At 36.8% G+C, this 12,028-nt stretch overlaps 1 protein-coding gene across 2 annotated transcripts in view; it reads right to left on the minus strand.

The window, feature by feature from the left end:
* Positions 1-1,044: 1,044 nt before the first annotated feature.
* ZNF292 (zinc finger protein 292) overlaps positions 1,045-12,028 on the minus strand; it is an 88,445-nt gene continuing 77,461 nt past the window's right edge. For both annotated transcript variants that reach the window (XM_033418858.2, XM_033418859.2), the window contains one exon: positions 1,045-10,613. In XM_033418858.2, coding sequence (XP_033274749.1) covers positions 3,468-10,613 — 7,146 coding nt within the window. In that variant the 3' untranslated portion in view covers positions 1,045-3,467. The remainder of the gene's footprint in view (positions 10,614-12,028) is intronic.

Genomic DNA, 12,028 nt, shown 5'->3' on the forward strand with positions numbered 1-12,028 from the left:
TTTAATGTTCACGGTCATTTAAGTCTGAAAAATTCCCACTTTAACAGTTAACATCTTTTCTGTATAGCAGAACCTCTCAGTCTTCAATATGCTGATGTACACTGGATTCGTTAAGGGGAGCTACAGCACGCAGTTTAGAAAACGGCTTTCATCACTGCCATCACCTTCCCACCCACTGCTAGCACACTACACTAAACATTTTGAAAAAGGCTGCCTTACTGCTCCACTTCTTGACACCTCTCACATTCATTACTCTCTTTCTCAACTCCAGTAACATTCTTTTTTCTGGCGCCCATCAATTTTTTCACGGACTACTTCAAGTCTCCCTGCTCTTAACCTCCAACTTATCCAACCTATCCTCTATACAGTGCCAATTATCTTTCTAAAATCGGTACCTGATCAAACGGTTCAACTGAAATGCATTCAGTAACCACTTGAAAAACAAAACACGATAAAGACTAAATGTGGCAAACAAGAACCTTAACGACCTGGCCCATCAGCCTCCTCAGCTTCAGCTTCTCCAACCCCCTATCTTTCCACACAGACCACCTGCAATACTGCAAACGCACTATGCCGCTTCTTATCTCCTGCCTAGAATTCCCCTTTCCCCTCTGAGCAGCCGCCGACCACTCACTGATCTTTCAAGACCCATCTTTCTAGAAACACTCATAACCACCTACCTCTTTTTCCCTGAAAAACAGAGCATTCTCTCGATGTCTCTAGCTTTCATGTACTTTTATCTTAATAACTATAGCAACTGTTTGCTTACCTGATGATCAAAATTTGCCTTTGTAAAACTCTGTCCAGCCATTTAAAATAATTAATTATGCTGAATTTAACATTGCTGAAAATTTCTCAAACTGTTACATTTCACTTAATGATGTATTCTGAATAACATGTTCTGATCTGTAAGATTCAAATTCTCTGAATTTAGAAGAGGGAAAAAAATCCATTTTTCAAATGAAAACTTAAGCAACTTTACACTGTAGGAAGAAAATATCTCAAAGACAAGAGATTGAGGAAAATTATACCATGAAAAATATATACTTTTTGATACTTTTTTAATACTTAGGCATTACATTCTGTATCAAATTTTACCAACATGCTGTTGTTCTATAAATTCATTATTTTATACCATAATTTGATTTTTCTGTTCCATGCTAAAAAGCCCACTATTCCATAATTACTTTTAGCATACAGTACCTGGAATATAAAAAAAATTAACTCAATGTTGGCAAACTGCCCGCCCCACCCCACCCCCAACATGTAGGAGAACAATTACAGAAGTTCTAGTGGTTAATTTTCTTAAGCTAATGAGCAAAAGAAAAGCCCCAGTACACTGGCATTTTCCCTTAACAGGCTCATCACTACATTCATCAGAAATAAACCTACTTACTGCTGTACTATACAGGGCAGTTTGCCAAATGCCTACCTTTTAAGATCTAGGTCAACTTCTAAGAAAACTGTACGGAAACATTCAGTTGTTAACAAAAATTTAATATTAAAATGACTCAAAGTTATTATTAATTTAGAAAAAAACGTATTAATCACCCATAAGAACAACTTTTATTTTAATAAATAACAGTGGGCTTACCAAAGGATAGGGATTTTAATGTGTCAAGTTTTATGCATATTGGTAATAAACCTTAAGGAGGTGAAACCAACTATTCAATATAACCCATTCGGCCCTAAAAATAAAACTATAATACTTTAATAATAAAACTTAAAAAAATATTTTCCAAAAGAAAATAATTCACTCCTTGACCATGCTTATTTATTCAGAGTACCAGCAATTTCAGTTAATGTTAAGTGCTTCATTTTTCCTGCAAGTCTGATGTTGCACAGGGAATATACACAATTTCATATCACAATATCATCAATATCTCAGGCTAATAATATTGTGAACGCAACTGGTTTATAACAAAGTCAAAAATCAATGCTACTATTTATGGCAAACAGAAACAAAAGTAAATTTGAAAGGATGTTTTCTTTTGTTTCCAGTACTGATTTTAATTGGAATTCAAAGGAAGGTAATAAACTCTCCTGAAATAACCTCTATCTCTGGCCGTAAATCCACAGTATAAATATGGTGAATAAAGCTAATCTATAAGAGCTAACTATATACTGAATAACCAAAATAATCAATTGTAACAACTAATACTGCTCTGGAAGACCAACCTAATGAAAAAAGTATCATTAGATATGGTGGGAAAATACAGACAAATCTGTACAATCTAACATCTATAAACAGTAAAATCAAAACATCCAACTTCCTTATAGAAAGTGTTTCATCTATGTAATTATAAATGTTTAAGGACTCTTGCATTTTATAAACACAAGATGGGCTCACTTTGATGATACCAATTTTTAGATTTATAAAAATGTTTAAAAAAATCTTTCCACAAAAGTTTATACAGTTTAAAGCTATACACCAATCTATAAATCTCAGAAAATGGGGGAAAAAAAACAAACAAATAAAACCCAAAAACCTTTATAAGATCACATGTATAAAACAAGAAATGAAATGTGATTTTATTTAAGGCAATACTGGGCTACTTCACAAATCACCACCTCAAATATTTACACTGCTCCACACTACTAGTTTCTATCACATTCACAAAGGATTTTTTTTTTAAATACCAAATGTTTAAAATCTTTGATGTAGTAAATTCTTTATTCACATTTCCATTATATTTCATGGAATCATAGTAACTATATCCAATTAGAAGCACTGAAAAGAAAACTGCAGCTATAGGAAATTGCTAAAGAATCTGCTTTAATTTCACATGAGTACCACCCAAAAAATCCTGGAGGGTAAATTTACAAAGCAGAGCAAGGTGTTGATATAACGTGCCTACTTTGTGAAATGTAATTTTTTGAGATAGTCTTGTAAATAAATGTTTTATGTAAAAATCAATGAACTATGGCAGAGTTTCTAGTTTTAGTTAAAAAAATTCTTAATTTAAAACAATAAAAGAACAGTTTTAAAAACTTGATCACTTAGTTAAAAATTAAAATTCCAAATATAAATGTGTCATTTAATAGTTTAGACTTACACACTGCTGGTGGCAGCAAATGATTTACAATAATAAATATATACAAAAAAGGTATCTACAGAGTACTGTTACACATGAGCAGTGACCCGGTGAAACATATCAATCACACAGATAATTCAGTTTAGTTCATGGAAAGGGCAACTGGCTGATAGAAATTTGAGGTTTAGCGCGACTATTTACAGTAACTGAAATATTGATTCTGTTCCTCAAGTCCCATAGGGATAAAAAAAAGTTTTACATGACAAATGTCATGTTCATTTTTTTTCCTTTTCTTTTTTTTTCTCTTTTGGCCAGGTTAATTCATGTCAGCAACAACAAAAGAAAAAGAAAAAGGTTACACAATTCTAGCATGCTTGATGGCTTCCTATTTAAAATAAAACTGTAAATAATGTATTAATAGCACATGAGTTATCAGTTCTGCCCTCTCCCCGTGGCTTTGCCCATACTGATTTCTTTCATAACAGACACATCTGGATCATTTGAATGCACTTCAAGTTTTTTCAGACTGACGGTAGGTTTCATTTCCTGAAGTTGCTTTAAGACAAGCTCAGTGCAATTTTTAAGAGTCTTGTCTAAAACAATTTTTACATTATCACTGCACTGAAGCTGTGATGGATTGGCAAACTGTACAAAGGTTTCACTTTCTTTACAAGAACATATATGATTTCCACTAGTCACAGCAGTCTTGTCAACATTTTTTCTTGCATTTGAATGGGATCCTTTTTTATTCCCACTATTTGGATGGTCTTTGTCAGTATTTTTCTTCTGCTTCACTGCAGACTCTTCAAGAAACTTCAGAAATGATACTTCGAATCCCATTGGTTTAAATGAGCTCCAGTCAAAAGAGGCAGGATGCTCCTCAGTGGTTTGTATTGCAACAGCGGTTTCTTCTTCCTTGTGCATACTACTGAACTCAACTGCCGGTGCTGGTTCGGCTTTTTCAACTTTCCTCTTTTTATTTTGGGAGACATTTTTTTCTTTATTAACTCTCTTCAAATTACTTGCTTTTTGTTTTTCTGACTGGCAGGGGTTATCTTCCTGAAAGTCTTTACTAACATTTGAAGAGGTCTGAGCTTGGGTCTCCACACTTGTGTTGTCTTCATTTATTAATTTGGTAATAAATAATTCTGTTAGCTCATCCACTTCATCTTTTTCATTTTTTTCAACTTCCTTCTGTGGAACTACAGTTGTTCTTGAGTTATCACTGCTCTCTGATATACCCGTGTCAGAATCTTTCACATCACTCTTTTCAACTTCTTGCTCAGAAGTTTCCTTTAATTGTGAGTTGCAACACCGTTTGAAGACAATGAGGAGATTGCGGTGTTGTGATGTAAATGCCTTAGATAATTTATGGCATTTATAATGTCTAATTATATTGCTTTCGCTTGTAACGACTGACGTACACCCCTTTATCATACATGGATACTGGGTGACAAATCTGCTCGTACACTCAGATAAGGCATCATTTCTAGCCTTTATAGAATATACGTGCTTCCCACGTTTCAGAGAATAAGGCTTATTTTCTTCAATCTGCACAATCTTTGCAGTCTTGTTTTCCAAATTATTTTTTTTCTTTCGTTTGGTCTTAGGCATTTTGGTTCCTTCTCTTCCAGATCTGTATTTTGTCCCCCGGTGTTTAGACTTTGTCTTTTCTTGGTTTGCCTTGCTTGATATGTTTTCCTGACCAGGTGTTAATCTTCTTGGCCGAATCAGATGAGCTTTATGTTTGTCATTATGCTTATTAAAAATGTGTCGGAGGAGATTGGACCGGGTCGCATATATTCGGTCACAGCCTTCACAGTCACACTTGTATATGCCATCTTCCTCAGTTTTACTTCCCCTTGCCCCAATTCCATGATCTGCCTCAAGATGAACAACATAGTTCAAATACGTGGTAAATGAAGATTTACACTCTGACTGATCACATGGAAATTTCCCAACATCCACCGAAGCAGTCATACTTTCAATTTCCTCAGGAGACATCTCGTGAAGTTTCATGTAGTGTTGTATTAGGCCAGTAATTGCTTGGAAAATTCGAGAGCAGTCACTCACCTGACATCGAAATTCTTTCACAGTCTGTTTAGTTTCAATTTCTTCACTGTCTTTACCAGCTTCGCTTTCCTCTTCAACCTCTGCAGAAAATGCAGGTAGATCTGATTTGTGTACAGCCTGGTAATGCAGAATTAAGTTTTGCTGTATTGTAAAGGCAGCAAAGCAACCCTGATGAACACATCGATAAGGTCTGTAGGGACTGTATCTTGTGGGAAACTCAAGAGATTGAGAAACTGGCTTCTTGCGTTTTCTCTCCTCCTTTTCTTTTTTATGTCTCCTAACTTTCCGTCCTTTGGTTTGTACATTTGTGAGAGAATTTGTATTACATTGTTCTGAAGTAACGGTCATCACTTGTGAAGAACTTTCTGTTTTATCAGGACTTTTTTTTTCTAGAAGTTGTTTTTCTGGGATCACTGCTATATTACTGAGGGTATTTTCCTTCATTGTACCCAATTCTAAAGCAGGCTGGAATTCCCTTTTATTTTCCTCTGTCATAGCTAGCTGTCTTTTTATTTGTGTAATTCGTGGGGCTGACGAATTTTCACTCTGAGATTTTCTTCCATAAGGCCTTTTTATTTTTAACTTTACCATTTCTTCTGTTGTAAAATGATGTACCAACTGACAGTGTGCCCGGAGATTCGAATTTCTCGTAAATGTCTTTGTACATGTAGGTACTACACATTTAAATGGAGCAAATTTCAACTGATTCTTCTTAATTTCAAGAATCATCTCTGGAGTGTACTGATGAATTTTACCGTAGTGCTTAAACAGTGCATCTTTTGTCATAGCACTGTAATTACAGCCTTGGTTTTGACACACAAAGGGTTTATTAACTCTGTCATTAAACTGAATGTTGCTTATCATTTCAGAAACTGGCTGAACAAGTGTGACATTTGGAATTGGTTTAACAGGAGTGGGAGTCAGTGTCACTGACGTATTTATCAGTACACACTGGGGTGCTGGAGAGGACAGGTCGTTTTCTAATTTTAATTTCTGTAAGCCTTCTAAAATCTCCTGTACTTGATCCTCCTTATGTAATATTTCAGGCTGAGGAATGTTACTTTTTGTCGGCATGACACCTATGAAGGAAGAAAACTGAGAAGAATCGGATAATTTGTTATTTTGTACAGTGTTTACTGAAGGAAGCTGAATGTTATAATTTATTTGAGCATTCTGCGATGTTTCACCAATACCCTGAGATCCACTTTTTACCTCAAGTATTTGAGAATTCATAGCACTTTTAATAATTTCAAGAGTCTTTTCAAAGTTTTGTATAACATTGTCTTCAGAAATCTGCAAATCAGAATTTATTGAAGGTGTGTATGAATTCAAAGCCATCATTTGGGAATCACCATTTTCAGTTTTTAATGTTAAGGGAGCTAACACTGTATGGGACTCAAGACTGGTTTTAAAGTTTTCTTTCACATCAGTTATAAACAACTGATTGTCAACATTATTTAATTTCTGTGTTAGATTTTCCACCAAACCCTGAGGTTCACAATTAGGAATTACAGTTGAATGAAGGTTAGTAGTTGGTATCTCAATCCTCTTTGCTATAAGTCCCATTGCCGTTAGGTCACTTGTTACCAAGTTTTGGGGAGCATTAGGGGCAATTAGTGGAGGAGCAACTTTCTTTCTTCTCTTAGAAGCACTGTTTCCCTTTTTATTTAAATGACTAGACCTTGTGTTCTGAGGACCACTTATAACGGAAACTCGTGAACTGTTACTGATAAAATTTTGTGATGGCCCACTAGAATTAGGGAATGAACTAGAGCACAGACCATTTTCAACAGTCTTCAGTAGTAAGTCATTTGCTGGAAAAACAGGCAAACTGTTGCATTCCTCAATGGAGGAAGTTTTGGAGTTTGGTGTCCTAGTCTGGTCTGTCAGCAGGGGGTTTGCATGGCATACAGTCTGCAGCAGGGGTGGCACAGGTGGATTTGGCATCACTGTTGCATTTACTGGTGCTGGGTCTGAGACACAACCTGGGGGAACATGAGAGAGCACATCGGCACCCTCAAATGTACTGGGAATGCCGGCAGTTTCCAAAGCCTGTTTAATAATTTCGCTTCCCTCTTGACTAACACTTGTATTAAAGTTAGTCACACCACTCCGAGGAAATGTATTTGGTAAAAATGCTGAGGAGCGATTTTCAGCAGCAAGAAGTTGCAGGAATGATGGATCTTTAAAACATGCTCCTGGACTGAAGGTAGGCTGCTGCGGCTGCTGCGAGTTTACTGCATTTGTGGAGAGAATCATACTGGCAAGAAGAGAAGGCTGCCCGTTACTCTGCAGAAGTTCTTGAGCAATTTCTGCCCCATCCAGTGGTTTACAGTAAGATCGCTTAGACAAGTGTCCACCCAGAGATCTGGGGTTAGTGAAAGCCCTGTAACACCTGCTGCAGATAAATTTCCCGTCTCTGATAATTGCCGGCCACTTAGCCCTTTTGTTGTGCTTGGGTTTTCTTTCCTTCCCATTTGGGCCCTGCCCACGGTCTTTTTTCACTTTTTCCAGTGCAGACTGTTGGGCACTGGTGCCACTGAAGTCATTTCCAACATTGACTTGTGAAGGAAAAATTGCATTCTCACCATTACCTCCCTTTAGAAAAGAGGAATTAGTGTTCCCTTCGATCTGTGAGGAAAAATGATTTGTATTATTTTCCAGCTGGGAAAAAACAGAATTAGTCCCACTATCTGCTGGTGAAGGGAAGAGAGACATTGAACTACTTTCTGCAGGTAACGGAAGGAAAGGATCTGAGCCACTGTCGATATTCAAAGGCAGAACTGTTTTGGTTAGATCTTCCATTTGTGCTGGCAAGGTAGTACTAGATAAATTTTCCATTTGGGAACATAACATACCACCACCTTGTTCATTTTTATCCTGAGAAGGTATATTTGGATTTATGACACTTTCCACTGAGGGCAAGAGTGGAGCTGACACATTTGCTAAATGAGCTGGGAAAATGGAAGGTGAGACATGCTGCAACTGATTAGAACAAGTAGGATTCCCATTGGCTTTGGTCTGTGGTGTAAAAAATGCATTATTAGAGCTGCTCACCTGTGATGGCAAAAAATAAACAAACTTCCCATTATTTGGTGTATTTAAGTTGTTAGCTTTCTGACCCCTTTTGCTTTTGCGTTGCATTTTGAATGCTGCATACTGGTCGGGGTGTGCTGTCTTCATGTGTTTCCCAATACTCTGTGAAGAGTTATAGGTTCGAGTACATCCCTCAACCTGGCAACTGAATTTCTGAACTGGTGCTTTTGGAGGCACTGATGGAGTTCCTAAAGAATTACTGAGGTTGGGCTGTGGTGGAACAAATGTGATACTTTCTAATGTCTTCAGAGGTAAATTATAAAGATTGGACGATGTTTTAACATTACCTCCACATTCAAACTTGGCAGTTGGTAAATTGTTTTGAAATCCTGCCTGATTTTGCACAGAAAAGGTCATCAGGTTGTTCACTTGTCTTTCTAAGTTTTGTGGAGTAAGGTCATCTATTTTGAGGGCTTCCGAATCTACTAAAGAATTCTGAGTAATCTGGGCTTCATTAAAACAAGCCTGTTCTTTTCTCTCTTGGAAACCTGTATGACACAAATCATTACAAGGATCTTCAACTGGTGTATGTAAGTTTGTGACCAGTGATTCACCAGTGCCTTGCACAGCTGAGTTTTCTTGCTTTCCAAAGTTATCCTCGATCCCCTGATTGAGGGATACCTTAATGGACACAGCTACCTCACTGGCCTGAAGCAGAGGAACAGGGGCAGGGTTTTCCAAACCATTTGGCAATGGTCCATCAGCTTGCTTGAGCTCTGAAGCAGAAATCTGGTCTTGTTTGGTCACAGGTGATTCTGCCTTGCTTTTATCCCAAGCACCACTTCTATCTGCTGGGAAGGTGTTTTCCATGTTATTTTCTGAAGGAAGCACAGATCCTTCTTTCTTAGTGTTCCCTTCTGCGTTCTGATTCACTCTGGAAGGCTGAACAGAATCTCCAGAAGAATTAAGTTGGTCTTCAGGAGGCAGCACTTTTTCAGGAGTACTGTGATCATCCAGATGCTTTTCTAGTTCACTCTGAGAACGATAAACTTTACCACAACCTGTGAACTTACAAGTATAGGTATTATAATGTTGTGCTTCATGATCATATAGTAAATAAGCTTCTGAAAAAATTCTGCCACATTTAGGAAACATGCACTTTGCTCTAAAGACTTGATGTTCCTTTCGGTGGGTTAAGAGCTCTGCATAACTATTAAAACCGGCCTTACATTTCATTTGTATACAGATATATGGTTTACTGCCACAGTGCATTTGTAAGTGATCATTGAGATGAGTAACACTTACAAAATGCCGTCTACAGTACTGGCAAATAACTTTTTTGCTTTGCATTTCAAGAAAGCGCTTGGCATCTTCATTATCCTTATGTCCCTTCACATGAGCAATTAAATTTTTAAAGTACTTAAAGCCCTTTTTACAAAAAGTTACAGGGCAATTGAATTCATTAACAGGTACTGGTTTCTGGACTGGGATCACCTCTGGCTCATAAGATTTGTCTTTGTCATCAGTTTCATCATCTGAACCATCATTATCATTAAACACTATGAAGTCTGTTGAGTAGAGACTATTCTTCTTGATAGGCCGCTGTTCCTGCTTGGCCACAGCATTAGTCTTCTGATTCTCGTTGGTAGTTGTGATCTTAGGAGGCCTTCCCAACCTCCTTAATGGTTTCATAGCTGCTAGTCTCTCTTTACTAGATTGTTTAACATGCAATGTGACATGAGGGACAAAAGTTTCTTTAGAATTAAAGTTCTTTGCACATATGGGGCAACTGTAAATCCCATCTTTGTAATGTTTTTGAGCATGTCGTACTATTCGATGACCAAGGAATTCTTTGTCACATAGCACACAATACTGCATGTAGGCTTGCCAGTTCCTGAACCTAGCAGATATAAATCCCCTCTCTCTTAATTGTTTTATCTCTCTCTTTTTCTGCTTTTCATCACAAATGTCTCTAAGAAGGCCAGAATTAGCACCAATTCCACCATTCATGGAAGTTTCTTTACTCTCTTCCTGATAGTCTGCTACTTTCTCATAAACCTCACTGTCATTTAGTTCATCTATTGAAGACACAATGGATGCTTCTTCTCCCATTAATGCAAGACATTGTCGTTTTAAGGTTTTCCAATCCCAGAATTCTGGATCAAAGGGCCACTGAGTTTTCAATACAAGTAAGAGCTCACAGCGTAGAGAATTTGGTATTGGAAGATTCTCTTCATCATATTTCTGGTCTGGTTGGTTATACAACATTTCCACAGCATAATATGCGTCTACCGTAGGCTCAATAAGAAATTCACTCAGTTGACAAGCACGTTTAACTTCCAGATCTTCAGGCAACAAGCATGAAATGGTCTTGCAAATAGATATTTTCACTTCAGTATTTTCTGTAGATTCCAGGCGAAGAGCTTTTACACATAGTTCTATACAAGTGGCAAGTCCAGCCCCTTCAGTCTGTGAAAAAGCAAGTAAGAAATGTTATCTTAATTTACACTCATCAACAGATTTGTGAATTTAGTAATTTTAAAACTGATGTTTGCTTTTCTCAAATTTTGCAATAGCCAATATATGCAGATACCCCCTTCCAAAGCATTGTAGCTGTGTGTGTGTGTGTGTCTATGTGTGTAATGAGCTGTAGAGAATAGCAGAAAAAGCATAAACGTTGGGAGCTAAGACATGAGTATAAAATCATCTAACGGCTAGGCAAACTTGGACATTATTTAACTTCTCTGACCTTTCATATCACAATATAAAAGAGAGATGAAAACAACACAAACTTCATGAAACTGCTGTGAGCATTAATAGATATCGTGTATCTAAAGTAGTTGGTATAGTTTAGTATTATGTCTGGCACACATTAAGTGATCAATAAATGTCATTAACTTTATCACAAATTTCATTTCCTAAGTTTATATTTACAATCCTTCTGAAACAAAACCCTTAGTCCAATTACAAAACTGAGAATGTCCCCATAATTCCTAACTCGTTAGTAATGAAAGGAGATTTTCACATTTAAGAGAATAAAGTTATCTGTTCCTTAATATTGGGAATTCTAGTTCTATCATAAATTTGAATGCCAAATCAGCTACCTCATGGCTGGACCATCTTTTTTTTTTTTTCTTAAGATTATTTTTGATGTGGACCATTTTTAAAGTCTTTATTGAATTTGTTACAATATTTCTTCTGTTTTGTGTTTTGGTTTTTTGGCTGTGAGGCATGTGGGATCTTAGCTCCCTGACCAGGGATCGAACCCACACCCCCTGCACTGGAAGGCGAAGTCTTAACCACTGGACCACCAGGGAAGTTCCTGGACCATCTTAAGAATTAGGAGTAGCAGGAGACCCAATAAACTTTTTTCCTTTTGAATTAGCATCTTGAACTATTATTATAATATAGCAGTAATAAAGGTAAGACTCATGTGAAAGATACATGTAATGAAGAGATAAAAATGGGTTTTACAAGGCTAAAAGAGAACAAATATATGAAAAATAAGCCAGTCACAAGATGTGGTCACATTCATGGGAATGAAATATGTGTGACATAAGATCAAAGGGCAAGAAAGTCAAAAAAGGTCCAAGAAAGCTGAGAGGATCTGTATTTTTACAGGTTAAGAAGGAAATAAAATATTTTACTAAAACAGAAGCTTAGATTTGTGGGCCAAAAGGAAAGTGAGTGAAAGAGGCTGAGATGCTAACTGGCCATCTTAATGTTATAAATACATTTGAAACCTTAAGAAACAAGGCTAACAAAACAAACTATGTCAAAATTTTTATTCTTCTGAGTTTTCATCTTTGTGTGTGTCTGATTGAAAATTAAGTTTATAGGTAATATTCAGATCATAAACTGGTTATGTAACAACTGTTTTTTTT

This window comes from Orcinus orca, chromosome 12 (genome assembly GCF_937001465.1).
Source record: "Orcinus orca chromosome 12, mOrcOrc1.1, whole genome shotgun sequence".
NCBI classification, from domain to species: domain Eukaryota; kingdom Metazoa; phylum Chordata; class Mammalia; order Artiodactyla; family Delphinidae; genus Orcinus; species Orcinus orca.